Source organism: Microtus pennsylvanicus, chromosome 1 (assembly GCF_037038515.1).
Source record: "Microtus pennsylvanicus isolate mMicPen1 chromosome 1, mMicPen1.hap1, whole genome shotgun sequence".
Taxonomy (NCBI): Eukaryota; Metazoa; Chordata; class Mammalia; order Rodentia; family Cricetidae; genus Microtus; species Microtus pennsylvanicus.
In genome coordinates this window covers 112,258,456-112,276,546 of record NC_134579.1, presented here as the reverse complement: position 1 = coordinate 112,276,546, position 18,091 = coordinate 112,258,456, and the positions used below count along the sequence as shown (strand labels likewise).

The following is an 18,091-nucleotide window of genomic DNA, read 5'->3' as shown; positions in this document are numbered from 1 at the left end:
CAGTAAGCAGTATTCCTACATGACTTCTGCTTCAGTTCCTGCCTCCAGGCTCCTGCCTCAGCCTCCCTTGGTAGATTATGACTTAGGGATGTGTGAGCCTATAACACTTTCCTTCCCAAGTTGCATTTGGTCATGGTGATTTATTATTAGAAACCCTACCTAACACAGAACCACCTGGGTACAGATGGAGCAAGCTCAGCAATATACCCACTTTTGAGAGTGGCCATGTGTGGGGCTCTAGAAGTTTCCACCCAGAACCAACAGTTCCTGAGAGACACGGTTTTCTGTCACACAGAGACCATGCCAACAACACAGCAGGTGAACCAGAGATCACACCAACAACAGAATAGAACCAGAGACCACGCCAATGACAAAACAGGAGAACCACAAAGACCACGCCAACAGAGCAGAACCACAGAGACCACGCCAACAGAGCAGGAGAACCAGAGACCACGCCAACAGAGCAGGAGAACCAGAGACCACGCCAACAGAGCAGAACCACAAAGACCACGCCAACAGAGCAGAACCACAGAGACCACGCCAACAGAGCAGGGGAACCAGAGACCACGCCAACAGAGTGGGAGAACCACAGGGACCATGCAAACAGGAGAACTGCAGAGACATCAATGACAAAACAGGAGAACCACAGAGATTACACCAACAACAGAGCTGACAAACCAAAGACCATGCCAATGACAGACCAGGAGAGCTACGGAGACCACACCAAATGAAGACCAGAAGAACCATGGAGACCATGCCAACAACAGAGCTGGCAGACCATGGAGACCATATCAAGGACAGAGCAGAAGAACCAGAGACCGTGCCAATGACAAAGTAGGCAAACCAAGGGACCATGCCAGCAGAGCAGGAGAATTACGGAAACCATGCCAACAGCAGAGAAGGAGAACCACGGAAACCATGCCAACAGCAGAGAAGGAGAACCACGGAAACCATGCCAACAGCAGAGAAGGAGAACCACGGAAACCATGCCAACAGCAGAGAAGGAGAACCACGGAAACCATGCCAACAGCAGAGAAGGAGAACCATGGAAACCATGCCAGCAGCAGAGAAGGAGAACCACGGAAACCATGCCAACAGCAGAGCAGGGGAACCATGGAGACTATGCCAGTGACAGAACTGGCAAACCATGGAGACCATGCCAAAGACGGGGTAGGAAAACCATGGAGATCACGCCAATGACGGAACAGGAGAACCACGGAGACCACACTAACAACAGAGCAGACGGATCATGGAGACCACACCAACAACAGAGCAGCAGAACCATGAAGACCACGTCAACAACAGAACAGATATACCACAGGGACCACAGCAATGACAGAGCTGGCGAATGATGGAGACCATACCAAAAACAGAGCAAGAACCACAGAGACCATGCCAATGACAAAGCAGACAAACCACAAAGGCCATGCCAATGACAGAGAAGGCAAACCACAGACCACACCAACAACAGAGCAGGCAAACTATGGTGATCACACCAACAACAAAACAGATGAACCATAGATTATGTCTATCACAGAACAAGCAAGCCATGGTGACCAGGCTAACTACAGAGAACAGAACTGATCCCACCACTGACAGAACAGACAAACCAGGCAATTACACCAAGGATGGTGGAAGGCAAACCACATGATCACGCTGACCGCGGAGCAAGGCCATCGCACTGATGAACAGGTGGATCGCAGCAGCCCCCATATTATCTGATGACAAGAAGGCAGTCATGTGGCCGGCAAGATGACTGAGCAGGTAGGGGCAAACCTAATCACCCAAGTTCCAACCCCTAGGACAGCCACAGAGGAAGTAGAGAGCACACACCCCCAAAAATGATGTAATAAAAACCTTCTTGTTGTTGTTTTCAAGAGACAGGGTGTCCCTATGTAAGCCTAGGTGTCCTGGAACTTATTCTGTAGACCAGGCTGGTCTCGAACTCACGGAGATCCACCTGCCTCTGCCTCCTGAGTGCTGGGATTAAAGGTGTGTGCCACACACACCTTAAAAAGCTTAATAAAATCTTTTTAACAAGTACTCAGTTCAGGGGACTATGACCTAATGGTCACATAAGCCTGTCAGAGTACTGACCTCTCACCCCAGCCTACGGATGAGGAAATCAGAGCTCTGAAGGCCGAGTCAAATCACCCAGCCTACAAGGTAGATTGAGCACAAACACAGGACAGCCTGGTTCTGGGAGCCATGGTCCTTCCTTCACATTTATTCCAAGGTACATGGAGACTTGCAAGCTGTTCTTAGAGAAGCTACTGCAAGCCATGATCTCGTGTGCCCTTCCTAGAGATGCCCCAATGACATATGCTTGAATCACTAGAGTTCAATTTATCAGGGTCAGAACCAGGGAAAGGACACTGAGCCAACCAGCCTCGGCCACACCTTCAAATACTTGCTGTGCACATAAGGATATATGCATATAAGCATGCACACATTCGAGTGTGTATATGTACAAGTGTGTACTTTTCTTATACTGCAGGCTCAGTGGCCACCACCTGATACAGCAAACCTTGCTCTGGGCTTCCAAGCAGGCTTCTCAGGAGCAGGGACAGTATCACTACTCCCACAGGACAGGACAGAGGTGGCCTCCCTCAGCTAGCACTCTCCAAGCAGACCAGAGCAATAGGGGCATTACAGGCCACACTTCAGGACTTTGGGAGGTCCAGGACAAATGGCAGCAGGCAGCTGGCATAGTGACCTAGACAAGAGAGAAACTCCCAGCTGACTGCTGCTGGCCAGACAGGGGAGGCCCGGAGCCAGCATCCAGCATCGGCACCATCCGGTGTCATCTACAAAGAATCACTGCCACCACAGGAATACTGGTCCTCCCACCCAGACCCAACCCCCAGGCCACACTGGGCAGTGTCAAGGACCCAGGCTCAAGGGGAAATAGGTTAACAGTCTTGCAGTGAAGGTCAGGTGGAGGCCTACCCCATGCCAGGGTCACTCTGCAGAGTGAAGAGAGTGTGGGGAGAATTACGGGTCTTCCCCTGGACACTACTCAGGACTGCTGCCCCACTGGGGCTTCCATTGCTCCCTCAAGGTACCTGGAGGCTAAGGAGTACCAGGGCTTGACCAAGGCCACATGTACTCCAAGGTCCAGGCTATATCTTGAACCTTAGTCTGATCCCATTATTTAATACTACTACTTCAAGATGGCATGTACCACCCTCGGTCCAGGTAAGTCCACTATCGTCATCATTATCATCACTGCCAAACACAACCCCTAACCCTGAACCAAAGACCCATGGCCTCAGGTCCTTTAAACCATATGACTTGTTAATGACCTCTTGTGAGATGGGAAAACTAATACTCCAAAACAGGAAGTGGCTTGTCAGGGTCACCTAACTTGAGACCTGCCCCAGAGCTTCACCTGTGGGTGCTATTCCTCCTCCCTTTACCCCCACACCCACAGGGCCCTGTGGTTCCACTCTGCACTCAGGGTCACAGGTCTTAGAGGTAAGATGGCATACTGGAGGCCACACAATAGGAAAAGGGATTGAAGGACAACCAGGGTCTTTGGCAAACAAGCCATACCTTCTGCAGCTCCCACAGCAACCTGAACTTGGGGGTCTCGGAAGCTGCTCCCAGCAGCCCCAGTACCAGGCCTGGAGGAGTTCCTCCCCCACCCTGGGCTTGCTGCCGCAGGCTGCTGTAAGCTCAGGAAGCCTTTCCAACTTTCCAATGTTTACCCATCTCTTGCTGCCAAGGCCCTGGGCAAGCCTGGGCCGGTGGCCCTTATTTCAAACCAGACAGGGCACTGAGCCAAGTTCCACTTCAGTGGGGAGGCAGGCTGGGCCCATGCTGCCTGCACCTGGCTCCCCCTAGCCCAAGTTCCCAGGTCCTCAGGCCCTGGTCCTATACAGTCCACAGTCATCAAGAATGCGCTGCCCCACATCCCAACCTGCACTGTCCAACCATCCTGCCACACACTGGGTGGGCGTGCTCAAGGCAAGCAGCACAGTGCCTGAGCAACAAAGCCCCTTCCAGGGCCACCAGCCAGCATCCACTGCCTCTCAGGATATCCACAACTTTTCCCAGTAAGATAACCTACTGTCCAATGTACAAAACCCGAGACACATGTCCATCCTTCCAGGGGCCTCCCCATGCACCCAGCTGGCTGAGACCCATAGGAACCAGGGCCACCATACCCGAGCAAGTCTGGGCTAACCAGCAGGCAACTCCAGGGGTCCCAGGGCAGTACCCCTTGCCCATATACTGCAAACCACAGTCCTCTGATCTGTGGTACCATCCCTAAGTCTAAGGATACAGGCACCCTGAGCTAGGCAACTTCTCTTACCAGTGCATGGCCAGCAACAGCCTGAGTAGGCTCCACACAACTTGCAGGAACTCTCCCATACAGCAAGGGAAGGCCAGCAACATGCCGGCCCAGGTTAGCATGTCCCGCACCCCAGACTTGGTCCATGAGCATCTGGGGGCCAGCTCTTGACCAGTGACAGGGCCTTCCTCCGTCCAGACCAAGTGGGCAAGGGGCGGCCACACACAGTGGCCGCACCCCTTCCCGCGATACTTGGGCTCCCACTCCAGCTGGGGAGGCCCCGGTAGGGACCAGCAGCTTGCCAGTCCCCTAGGCTTCTGTCCTAATGCCGCCCCCCCAAAAATCAGGGCATTGGAGGCATGTCAGGAATACCCTGGAGTGGTGTGACCCACTGTGGGCCGCTACCAAGACGCAGGCCCGGCTCTGTGTCCGCCACCCAGGCCTATAAACACGGAATTACATAAGTCCACTCTTGTTCCAGAGCCAAAAGTACCGAGCTGCTAGCAGCCTTGGCAGTCGGGACTAATTCCTCATCGCCATGGTAACCCTGGCGGGCTTCCAGCCACTGGGGCTCAACACTGCAAGGCCTTTTTATAGCTTTCGAGAAGCCCTCTCCCTCCTTGCTGCTAGCAGGGGGACCAGCACCAGCCACGACCCCTCCTTTAACCATTTCCTCCCAGCCAGTCCCGACATCCTCCAGTCCTGCAGGGCCAGATGGCCAGAGGAAAACGCTCCCGTCCTTCCGATCTCAGCTAAAGGAAACAGGACCTGGGGCTCAGGGCCTGGGTCATCTTGGTGGCAGGCCCAGAAAAAGGCAGAGCCAAATGCACACAGAGGCCAAAGGAGATGGCCGGATGCTCAGGCAAGCGTCAGCACTGGCCGTGACTTGCTGGGTGACTCACCTCAAGCCCGACCTCCTCTGGGTGTGGGCTGTGCATCTTCTCAGGGCAGGCTGGCTCTGCAGCTGTGTGGCTCCGGGCAGCAACACTGGGGAGTTAGAACAGTGGTTCTCAACCTTCCTAATGCTGAGACCCTCATGTTGTGGTAACCCACAACATAAAATTATTTTCACTGCTACTTTATAACTATAGCTTTGCTACTGTTATGAATATTAATATAAATAGCTGTGTTTTCCAATGGTCTTAGGTTATCCCTGAGAGAAAGGCAGTTTGACAACCCCAGGGATCGCAACCCACAGGTTGAGAACCATTGTGTAAGGGAAAGCCTCAGGGTCTCAAATAGCTTCTACCTTCCTTTCCCCCCCCCCCCCCCCCCCGTCCATCCCAGCACCCAGGAGTCAGGCCAACAATGTGTGCCCCAAAGGCACCATGCAGGATGCCCAGGTCATGTAGACAGCCTGTAGCTGGGCCAAATGTGGAGCCAAAATGGGAACAAGGAAGGTCTGATCCATGAAAAGATGAGGCCAGGGAGGAGTCAAGAGGAGGAGGGGATGAGGGAAGGAGAGGAAGGGAGGAGGGAAGGAGGGGAGAAGGGGAGGAGGAGAGGAAGGGAGGAGGAGGGGAGGAGGGGAGGAAGGGAGGAGGAGGGGAGGAGGGGAGAGGCCTCCAGCCAGTGTGCTTCAGTTGTAGACACACTCCGCCTTCACCCATCTCAGGAGCCACTTAGGATGACTGACAATGCTGTGCCCAACAGCTCAACCACAACCACACGAAGCAGGGAGCCTGGGCCCCTGCCATCCTCACAGCATGACAGAAAGTGGGCACACTGTTGAGCCCAGGAGGAATTTATGCAACCCAAAGGAAGCAGTCCCAGACAGAGACTCCCCTGGGATGTGAACCAGGGTCTTGGTGGGTACCCACAGTGCCACAGTCAACAATAAACCTCCAGTCAGCTTTAGGACTAAGGCTACATAGAGCAAAAGCCTGTGCCCACTGAGATTATGAAGAGATCAACAGTCACACGGAGACCAGCAAGGAGATAGTCAGGCCCTCCCTTGCAGACCAAAAGATCCCGCCAGCCCTCCTGTCAGCCCTCCTGACAGCCCTGTAAGTCAGTCCCAGGTTTCTGTAGACCCAGCCCTCTACAGCAAAGGTAAGGTGCCCACACTGCAGCCATCTTTTACAGGAAGGGGAAACTGAGGCATTAAACAACTAAAGCCCATCTTTTCAACTAGGATACAAAGCTGTCTTCCTGTCCCTGGCTCTCACTGTGACACCAAGAGACTGAACCATAGTCATGCCATCCAAATGCCACCAGGAAGTTGTGTAGGCAAGCAGCTGGCCCACAGGCGTGTTCCCCCCCCCCCCCCCATTTTCCAGTAGAGGCTGCAGGAGAACCCTGCCTTCCACAAAGGCTGCCCTGAAACCCACAAGTACACTTTCAAACCCCAGTGAGCCAGACCAAGGTGAGGGCAGGCTGATACCCTGGCCATGTCCCTTCCATGGTCATGCCCACTGCTGTTTTCTTGGAAGATATCAGGCAGCTCAGTGTTTGTTAAGTGACTTACTAAGCCAACATATCATCAGAAACCAGAAACAACTACATGCAGGGCCTCCCAGACAGCATTAATTGCCAAAACTAAGTTCAGGGTCACAGTGAAGCAGCCTGTGGTCTTCTGGGCAAAGGCATCTCCATCCTGGCCGGCAGCACCGCCAGCCAACATCTACACCACACACACCATTCCCAGCAACCCGGCTGCTTAGTGCAGCTCCGTGTAATGGGAAAAGCTGGTAAGGGCAGTCAATTCGAGTCAACAGGAACCAAAATGGAGACTGGACACGTGTGCTCGGCTACCCTGCAGGGCAACTACTTGTGGCCTATGAGAGGACCAGCCAAGAGCAACATCGGGGAGATCTGGAACATCAGAGGACCATGGCCAGCTCAACGTATAGCTTAATCCCCCAAGCAAGCTGCTTCCTGGTCAGTCACGAAGTGAGGCAGGGACAATGAACGGGAGAAAACTAGAAACTGTTGCTGCCACCTCGTCCCAAGCCTGGGCACCCGGGCACAGAGGCCATGCTACCCTCAGTTTCCCCATCTGCAAGGACACTCTACGGCTACATCTCCACACAATGGAGTCTAACCACAGAGTGGTAAAGCATGAAGACCTGGACACACTGTAGCATAAAGGGACCTCAGAGCAGAGTGCCCCGAAGTCAGAAAAAAGAATACACAAGGTTCCCATCTGAGACTCTATCCAGAGACAGGATAGCCACACACACAGCCTGGGGCTGAAGACAAGGGCAACGCGCCCCACAGGGAGCAAGGAGGCAGAACAGTTCACAATCAGACAGAGGTGGCCAAAGCACAATTCTGGGTGCTTAGAACTGACACACTGATCACGCACTGAAAACAGTTCATCTCAGGTCGAGTGGTGGTGTCGCACACCTTTAATCCCAAGGCTGATCTCTGAGTTCAAGGCCAGCCTGGGGTCTCTCTAGGTGTGGTGGTGCATGCTGCAACCCTAGCTAAGGCAGTAGAGGCTGAGGCAGGAAGATGAGGATTCCACAACTTTGAGGCCAGCCTGGGATACAGTCTGCGTCTGTATCCCAAAGGCTAATCTCACCAGATGTGTTGGCAACCACAATCACAATCTCAGCACTTGGAAGGCTGAAGCAGGAGGACTGTTTTGAGTTCAAGCCATCTGAACCACACAGTAAGTTCCATGTCAGTTTTAGATACATAGTAAAACCCGGTCTTAAAACAGCAGCTGAGATTCATCTCATGACTCTACCTGAATGATAACCAGAGGTTGAGCCTCTGCTAGGCGCCCACACCTCTGAAGAGACCCCTGGGCCCCAGGCCTGGAGCTGTCGGATATTCTAGAAACATGTACCGAGCCCCTACTGTGTGCAAGGAGCACTGTGCACGCGGCAGCAGTCACAGAATCTAACATAAAAACAGTATGTATGCTCACCCGCGTGGCTGCAGTGACAGGTGACCAGCTACTGGGGGAAGGTGTGGGATGGGACCTCATTCCAGAGGCTAGAAATTCAAAGCCAAGGTGGTATAGGGCCCTCGTACCCCTCAGCTCCTAGTGTCCTGTGTCCTTCAGCTGCCGCAGCATCAGCTACCTAATGCCTCCAGCCCACAGAATGCCCTTAGAGTCTCGATATTCGTCACTGGGTCCATGTCCATCTCCATCGAAGGCAGCCCACCAAGACCCTCTATTCAAAGATCACATCACATGACTCAACTGAACACCACAGTTCAGACTTTCAGAGAGAGGACTGTGCTATGGCCTCTCTCCCCTCCCCATCCCCACCCCAGTGCTAGGCACAAGGGAGCCAACAGTATAGCTACACCCCCTCAAGCCAAAGGTAAGCCAAGGACCACATTACTGGACAGGGCCTGCCAGATCCAGTGAGACAAAGACTATGGAATCCAAACCCCTTCCAGAGAGGCATGAGGCAGCCAGCTCTGCCCCACAACAGAAGGGTATCCTGATGTAGGTGGGTCTTCTATCTATCTGTTGCTTTCATTGGTTAATTAATAAAGAAAACTGCTTGGCCTGATAGGTCAGAACATAGGTGGGTGGAGTAGACAGAACAGAATGCTGGGAAGAAGGGAAGTGAGGCAGATGCAATGGAGCCAGCCGCCAGATCAGACATGCTGAATCTTTCCTGGTAAGCCACCACCTCGTGGTGCTAAACAGATTATTAGAAATGGGTTAATCAAGATGTGAGAATTAGCAGTAAGAGGCTAGAGCTAATGGACCAGACAGTGTTTAAAAGAACACAGTTTCCGTGTAATCATTTTGGGTAAAGCTAGCCGGTGGCGGGGAGCTTGGAGGCGGGAAGCGGCCTGCTGCTCCTTCTACAGTACCCTCGTCCCTGTCAACTGCTCCAGGCACAGGGGACTTCTCACACTGCACTAGAATACCCTTGGCCCACTGGCCATAGCACGGCAAGGCCAGGGCTGTGGTGCACTATCCTATACCCAAAGGGGCTACCTCCTCCACCCGAGATACCAGCCACCCAGGCCTCCCCCAGCAGCAGCCGCAGCCACAGCCATGAAAGGCAGTAACCACTGCCCCGGACTCTGAGAACCCACACCCAGGCAGAAGTAACACAGAGATGAGGCACCCAATACTCCCACAAGGACTTGACCAAGCTAGGACACAACATCCCCAAAATGCCAGGCACCGAACTACAGTCTACACAAGCTCCATGGTCCCTCACGATACCCCTAAAGGCACAGCTATCCCGGTGTGGAGAGACAGGCAGTAGGCTAGAGAAAGACAGCAAAACAGCCAAGTCTAGTCACTTTGTGCTCCGCTGACCCCACTGCACAAGAAGGATCATTCTGGAAAGAAGTGTCATCGTCCTGGGCCCCAACTTTCTCAAAACAGCATCTGCAGACGTGTCAGACATAACTTCCCCAGACTTGGAACTTTCTGGAACAATCCAAAGACTGTCCAGAAAGGGGGGGGGGGCACACACTCTGAGATTAAAGTCACAGACTCCAACAGGACGGCTCTGTCTAGCTTTCTTTGCTCAAGCCCCAGTCTGGGCTCACTCCCTTCCTTCTGGAGTCTGGGACACCCCTGATCACATCACCACCCTTTAGTCACCTCTCCCTGCCGGGTAAGAAAGGCATTGAAGAATTCACTGGGGAGAGAAGAGGCAGGAGAGGGACAGCCTCCCAGGTTCTGGGGTGGCAAGAGTCAGCTGGTGACAGGAACAGCCACCACAGAAGAGCTGAGACAATGGCAGCTCCCCACAGCGATGTCTGTACTCCTGGATCCAGCTGTAGCAGAACAAGTCCTCCTCTCTGAGCTCTTCAGTCTGAGCACCATCAGTTCCCTCCCTCCGGGGTCTAACTTAACCTCAGTGCCCTTGCACCTGACCTCAGGTCCCCTAACTACTGCCCCTACCTGACCTCACCTCCCACGGATGAACCTCACCTGCTGGCCTTCATCACCCTCAGCAAGCAGCACTTACTGAGGAAGCTGATACTCCGAGGCCACTCACAGAGCCTGACCCTACACTGTCCAGAACATTCCACATGTTAAGTTGCAAAGAAGATCCTAAAGTAAGGGAAACAACAAGGAACAAGGCTGGATTTCAGCTCCACGTGCGGAAGGCAGCTCAGACCTATGTGGCTGAGGCAGCTCTAACCTACACACAAGGCTGAGTGGCCTCCAGGCCACCCTGAAAGTCACCCCCACCACCAGCTCTGCTCCTACACCAGAGGGCTGACGATAATCAGAACCCCTGGCCCTTCCACCTGCTGGCTGTGGGAGCCCACGCCGGTCCTCCTCCCCTGAGCCTCCATCTCTGTGGAATGGGTTCAATGATGGCTACCAGAGGGCGGAGACACAGAGCCAGCTTTGTCCTTAGTGAGATGCAAGGTCATCAGAGTAACGTCACTGTGGATGCAAGGCCATCATGCAAAATGAGAAAACTGCTCAACACTGCGCCCACAGCAGGGAAAGTACTCAAGATGCCCACAGAGGATAGCCCAGAGGCTGAGGCAGGAAGGACCCAGGTCTGAGAGCTGTGTGACTTCAAGCGAGACACTAAACCTCTCTGTGCTTGGGTCTCCTCATGCATAAAGAGGGGATGATAGCACTCGAGAGGTTTGGAGGTTAAATAAACTATCATCAAGTGCACTGTGGGCGCCATTACAAACCCCACTGCTATTATCATCCCTGTCACTGTCACCGCTCAGTGACTTCAGATCTGAAGTCAGCTTTACAAACCCCACTGCGGGGACAGAGGCAAGGCTGGGGACCCCACCCACCCACCTGGGCTGCACAGGGCCCCTAAAAAGCCACCAGCCAGGGCCAACGACCGCTGCTAGGTGGAGGAGACACATGTCGGAGCCGAAGATTAAAAACAAGTACAATTATCGGGCAGGCATCCATCCGTAATTACGACTCTGATGTAATTAGGCACCCCACTAACTTCATTACTTGTTTATTTACGGGATTGCTTATTTGATTTACGGGCCTTCTTCCCCCGAAAAGTTGTCTTAGCTGACACCCCCTCAGGCAAGGAAGGGGGGGTTGTAAGGAACAGGAGGTCCCCCTCCCCCGCTGCTGCCACCACTGTTCCTGGGCTTCCCAGCATCAGGCCCAGGCCTCGCCCCCACAACAGCTCCTCGGAACTGTGTGTGTAATTTTGCTTAAGACAGCAGGCTAGGTCAGAGCAGACCCTTGGCAGACCAGAGCCTGACATTCACTTCCTGGTGCAGGGTGCCAAAGGACAGGGCTTAACCCAGAGGCCCGGGCTCTCCTCCACACCCTTGGCTCTGGAGCACAGGAAACCCTGGACAGAAGGCTGAGTTCTTGGCACGACCCTCCAGGCTAGCGAATGCAGAGGTGGAACTTCCTGACACGGAAGAGAAAGTGTGTAAGCCCAAGTCCTATGTGCCCATTGCCCTCACAAGGAGAAATCACCTCATGCGGAGAAACCACGTGTGCCTCAGTTTCCTCCTCTACTAACCGGGAATGTTCACATCGCCCACCGCCTGGTAATCCTGAAAGCGTAAGTGGATGCCTCTACCCAACAACGCACCGTGGTCCTAGCCCACACAGTAAGACAAGAAAAGGTAAGTAATCGCCTGGGACTAGGAAGAAAAGACAGAGCCAGTCCTGGCAGGTGTGTGACTGTCTCACCCATCCAAGCTTTCCACCATCCACCAGGTGGCCAGACAGAACCAAAATGCAGCCAATGTTGAAGTGTAAACGAAAACGCGACAGAACTCACTCAGGCAGCCAATGGACAGACCGACAGTAGCAAGTGCAGGCTAGGAAGCAGGGCAACCGCAATCCCCACACCCTGCCCACACCCTGCGAGTGAGACAGCGCTTCCCTGGCGGCTCCACACTTACCATGCACCTAGCATCCCACTCCTAGAAGTGCGCCCAGGAGAAACAGAGCCGCACTCACAGACTCAAGCAGGAATGGTCCAGGGGAGTTTCCTCAAAGCCACAGCTAGGACTAGCGCAGCAAGCTGCCGAATATGACACTCTGGCACCATCCCTGCCTGGCAGGATGAAAAGATGAGCCATTTCTTGTGCAGAAATGAGAAAACTCAAAACCGCCACATGGAAAGAAAGAAGCCAGGCACAAGAACATGCACACTCTGTGTAAACATGTGCATTTACACACACACACACACAAACAGGTGTGCACGTGACAGTGGGGGTAAAAACCCTCATCCCTTAAGATGGCTGCCATCTCCAGCAAGCTTGCCGAGGTTCACTTTACACGTGTGACAGGCAAACCATGCACGATGCTTGGCTAAGGCCCAGGGGCCATTTCCCCACCTCGTGTCAGGGCTCTGGGTTGTCCTGACATAAGAACAATGGGTAGGATTGGTCCGAGCTCAAAGTCACATTTATGTCTCTCTCATTAAATCATTTCTCTTAAATCACTTTAGTTTCTGTCCCCTCAGTTTCTTCATCTATAAAAACCAGAAAATGGGGCTGGCGAAATGGCTCAGAGAGGAAAGGAGCTTGCCACCAAGCTGACAAGCTGAATTCAATCCTGGGGCCCACATGGCGGGAAGAGAACTGACTCTCACAAACTGTCCTCTGATATCCTCCTGAGAGACAATGTGCATGTGTGCATGTACACACACAACACACACACACAATGTCAAAACTGTTTTCAAGTCCTAAAACGAAGCAAGGTGAAAGCACGGACTGTAGGCCCTGGTATACAGCAGGGGCCTTATCATTGCTGCTCAAAATGATGGCAAGGCAAGCCCAGTGTGGGCAGGGCATGCTGGGATTCTTTTAACCCTGGCAAAGGCAACAGGCAGGACACGGCTCAAGAAACGCCTCCAGGTCCCCCAGGATCAGGCCAGGGATCTGACTGAGAGTGGTTGTCCAGGGTAGGACAAGGGTCTGGTTCCATGGGAGCCCTCTTCTCTCAGGAGACAGTTAAATGTAGAGGCCTGTGAGGAAGGCCCCCGGTCACCCTAGGGTCACTTCAGGCCAGCTTCAGTTCTAGAATAGGACATGTGAGGAGAGGTGGGCAACTGGAGTGTCCCCATCCAGTCATACTCACTGGAGCACAGAGAGGTCAAGCAGAAGTCTCCCTGATGACAGAAAAGGACAGCCACAGAGGGCAGACACAGGGAGAAGCTACAGGGCTGGGGCGATTCTGCTGCCTCCCACAGGTCTCCCACAGGCCTATGGGGCTGGCCCTGACGACCCAGTGAGCAAAGGGGAGGGCACGCGTAGAACAAGCAAGAGGGGGGTCCCCCGGGCCCGATTAGCAGGGCAGCTGCAGGCAGGCGGCTCAGCTGTCAGACTCCGCCATCACAGGCACCATTAATTGCTGTCATTTGAGGGTGGCCCTGGGGGAAGAAGGGGGGAAGAGGGGAGGGCAGAGAAGGAGGGGAGGGCAGGGAAGGAAGACAGAGGCCTGACCAAGGTTCAGCACCCTGAGCTGGGAAGGAGTCAGAGGATGGAGGGTATTGACCCATAGGGAAGGAAGGGGGAGTCTTGTGCTCCTTGGCCTGTGATAGCCACAGCCAGGGCTTGAGGACAAAACCAGTTCCACAGTCTAGGTGGGGTACACAGCACAGAGTGTGAGCCCACTAACTACACCACCAGAATTCATCCACTCAGCCCTGAGCACATGTCTGCCTGCCCTGACTGTACTCCTGAGTATCCTAGCCCCCCAAAACCTCCCGCAAATACCAGCTTCCCCTCTGCATCTCCCAGCATACCTCTCAGTCAAGGCTCAGGTAAATCCCATCCCCCACCCGAGCCTAAAACTCCAGTGGCAGTGGCCCTCCTCTAGAAAACCCTAGAGCCCCCACTTCCAACTACAAGGTCAGAACAGCAAGGCCAGGCCCCCCACAGAACCCAAGGTCCTCAGCAGTGCAGAGCCATGCTGGGACTTCATCTTAGCCTTACTGCCCACATCTGCAGCGCAGGGACAGTGACATGGCACTTTTCAAGTGCTCTGGGGATTACATAAGGTCATTCCACAAAGCATTCAGCGGGGACCTGAGGGTGTGCAAGTGGCCAGCTGATCATTCAGACTCCTGTGCCCTCTCCCTCACCAGATCACCCACCCCAAGGGGTCTCCAAAAGGCCTCATGGCCCTCTGCCCACTGGGGATGGGGCTCAGGACATTCCTAGCCTGTTCCTGCAGCTCCCAGACAGCCTTGTCTTAGCCAAGGAGACGCCTGGGTCCCTGGCTCCCCGCCCTCCCCCTCTGTCTGCTCCCCTCCTCCCGCAAGCATGATGGATCGCCCCAGTGGAGGAAGCTAAGTGCTTGCAGACAAAAAGCCCTTTTATCGTCCTCGGGTGGGCCACTGGCGTGACAGGCAGATAAGTCAGGCTGAGGTGGCTCCCCATTAGGCGAGATGCGGATGGATGGAGAGCAAGAGGTTGGGGGGGGTGCAACCAAGCCGTTCCTTCCACTCTCAAAGACCTGATGGACAGCCCCACCCCCCACAGACTCATGCCCACCCTTTCCTGCCTCAGATGAAACCATAGCCTATGGCTGCAGAAGCGGCTCACTTGATAGACTATGTGCCTGGCGTGCCGTGTTTGAGCCTTAGGACAGCACAAACCAGGTGTGGTGGCACACACCTGCAGTGCATGAACGATGGAATCAAAAGAACCAGAAGTTCAAGGCTGCATAGCAAGTTCAATGCCAACCTGAAAGAGCAGAACCGGGGGGGGGGGGGGATCCTTCCCCTCCTGACTATTGGGATGCCTCAAAGACTCAAGCCAGACACCCCACAAGTGAGGCAGTGTCCTGCCAAGCAGGCAGCCCCATGCCATGTGCACGGTCTGCCTAGATACCCTCCCCCAGACACCTCCCTTCCCCCTTTCTCAGGCCTCAATCAAACTCCGTCATCTTTATTTTACATGTATAGGTATGTTTGCCTCCAAGTATGTCTGTGTACCACATGTGTGACTGGAGTGTGTGGAGGCCAGAAGAGGGAGTCAGATCCCCTGAAACTGGCGTAAAAGATGTGAGCTACCACATGGGTCTGTGAAACTTGGCCAGCTCCTCTGGAAGAACATCCAGTGCTCTCAACCGCTGAGCCGTCCCTCCAGCCTCAGATGCCATTTTCTTGACACTCCATATGAAACTGTACCCCACCCCACACACGCACCCCTTCTTTCCTGAGCTCATTCTTCACCCATCAGCACCTCACATCAGACTGGCTGACTGCCGGCTGTGCACTGAGGACAGGACCCCTGTCCAGCCTGACAGCCATCTCCAACACCCACTGCACGGCCTACACACAGGAGGTGCTTCACAAAGAGGTAACAGTTCAAGGAGCCAGGCCTGTCATGCCAGAGGCAGAAGAATCTCCAGTGCAAAGCCTGTCAGGGCTATGACGTGAGTTCAAGGGGAACCAGGTCAACTTAGTGAGACCCTGTCCCAAAATAAAAAGGAGCTGGAGGGCATGACTCTGTGGTGGGTACCATCCCCAGTACCACACAAGAAAGTAAATAACAAATAATCGAAGAATGGATAAAGAAGGAACTCTTCCAATGGGAAGGGTAGAGAGCTCAGTCCCCAGCTGCTTCCTGCCCTACCTGGAAACCCTGAGGGACCTACCAAGCGCCAGTCCACGCCGCTCCCGCTGGCTAGACAGACTCTGGCTCCACAACCCTCCAGGCCAGCTTCCACCAGAAAATCAAGCAGTATGGGCCCCACACACCCCAGACACAAAGTAGAAATAAAGATAAACCTACCAGAAACTTCCACCAGGAGGCTGCGTCCTCAAAGACTCAGGAGAGCTGTGGGGAAAAAATGGGGTCTTGTTACTAAACATCACAGCTTCCCCTGTAGATAGGGATTTCCCACAGAGGCCCTATGAGGGAAGCCCCTTAACAGGCAAGGACAGAGAAAAAGTCAAAGAGGCAGGCTCAACCAACCCAAATTTCACTCCTACAACCTCTGCGTTACAAAGGGACAGCTTCCAACCCCAACCCTTTGGTTCCAAGACCATCATGGCCATGACCCCTGCCCCAGCCACTCCCTCAGGACCTGAGAAGCAGCAAGAGTTGACAACTGATGGCAGACACATTTACCACCAGCACTCAAACCCCTAACCGAGTAGTACCTGGTAACAAGCATGCCACCCCAGATACACGGGGGGCAGGAAAATCATGTATTCAAGGCTGGTGAGCTACCGAGTAAGTTCAAGGTCAGCCTGAACAATTTAGTGAGATTCTGTCTAAAAATAAAACATACAAAGAGGGTTTTGGAAAGGTATCTGGGTGGTAGAAACTCCTGCCTAGCATACATGAGGCCTGTAGGCTCAATCACCCGTGGCACCTAGTCAGAACAAACAGAAGTCCTCAACCCAGTCACCATAGACTGATACAGCAGAGAGCCTGGATCTAAACCATCCAGAAGGGAACGATGGCCAATGGCCTAGGGCAATACTCCCAGAGTGAGGGTTAAGTCTGGAGTCACCAGGATTGCCTGCCAGGGTGGCTGGAATTAGACAACATCAAGTGTTTGACCAACAGGGAGCAGCAGGAACTCACAGGAGCTGAGGCCATCAACATGGTGGAATCTGTAGACAGCCAAACAGATGTTTGCTGTGTGACATCAAGAAACAAACAACAAACCATGATCCCAGAGAAGCTAGGCTAACTTGTAGGCACCATCAGAGACACCCATATAGTCACACTTGCATCTGCACCCACAGCCTCATGTTTTTTAATGTTCGAAACAAATATTCATTATGTAACACGCACTGGCCTGAAGCTCACCATCCTCCTGCCTCAGCATCCCCAAACACTACAGTTACAACCCTGATCAGCCATTCAACATTCAGGAATTCTTTACTGCGCGGCAGAAGGATGAGTAGGGACAAAGCGCCAATTGGCAGCGCACCACACAATCCAAACACCACTGACAGCTGGGACCCTAGGCAGGTCTGGCATCCCGACCTCGGGCCTCCCTCAGAAACAAGCTGTCCCCAACATCATCTCCAAGACCCCTCGCAATGCACCAATATCTCGGCCTCAAGTGGAGTTTGAGAATCCCTGTCCCTAGCCAAAGGCAAGAAGCCAATAAAGGGGAAGTACAGCGTGTCTAGGCTCTGGAGCAAGTACCCCAGGTTCCCAGCTCTGCAACCTGGAGGCCAGGAGCTTCCCTCTCTGTGCCTTCACATGCATCTCTGAAATGTTCGCAGTAGCAGAAACATCAACCTCACAGGCATTCTGGAAGTGAGTGTGTAAGGAGTCAGGATGTGCACACCCTGCATGCTCCCATGACTGCTGGTTGGCATCGCCAGGGCTCGCAGCCCAGCTCCAGGGCCTGCACTCCCACACTGCCTGCCCTGGCAGGCCTCTTAAACTCCAGGCATGAAGGGGCAGCTGCAGGCAACTCACAGGGGACCATCCAGTCACTTCTTTCTGCCCTGTGTCCTCTGTAAGCCTTTGTTTGCTGTGATGCCCTGGGGCTTGGCACCGGGTCCTGCCATCTGCAGCAACTCCAGAGACAGGCCCTGTGGGAAGCTGGAATGGGGAGGACGGGCATGGCTCCCGGAAGCTTCAGAAGCCAGCCACCTGCAGCCTGTCTGTAATGGGCTGGGCAGCGCCAGGCCTCAAAGGCGGGCACCCTCCCTCCCTAGCAGTAGGAAGACTGACCCCTACCCTAGGAGGTCAGCTGGGAAATGGGGCCATCCCTTCCAGGTCCTCACTGCCTGCGAGCCCTGTTTGGTGATGGCAGGATCAGTGGGTCCAAGGGAGGTAGTCCCCATTTAGGGAGCCCAGCTGGACTACCGAGAGAGGCGACTGCCACACTGGCAGGAATTGCCAGCAACACAGACAGGAAACAAAGTGAGAGCCAGGGTTCCATGCAAGGCACTGGACAGGGCAGGCATGGCT

General features: G+C 53.9%; 1 protein-coding gene across 36 annotated transcripts in view; it reads right to left on the bottom strand.

Annotated features, from left to right (window-relative positions):
- Ncor2 (nuclear receptor corepressor 2) overlaps nt 1-18,091 on the bottom strand; it is a 155,466-nt gene that overhangs the window by 113,940 nt on the left and 23,435 nt on the right. For 17 of the 36 annotated variants that reach the window (XM_075978420.1, XM_075978506.1, XM_075978281.1 and 14 more), the window contains exon 1: nt 4,319-4,546. In XM_075978420.1, coding sequence (XP_075834535.1) covers nt 4,319-4,450 — 132 coding nt within the window. In that variant the 5' untranslated portion in view covers nt 4,451-4,546. Of the gene's footprint in view, nt 1-4,318; nt 5,137-5,199; nt 5,263-15,940; nt 15,986-18,091 lie in introns of those variants that run through there. The other 19 variants (XM_075978557.1, XM_075978566.1, XM_075978546.1 and 16 more) reach the window with 6 other exon arrangements.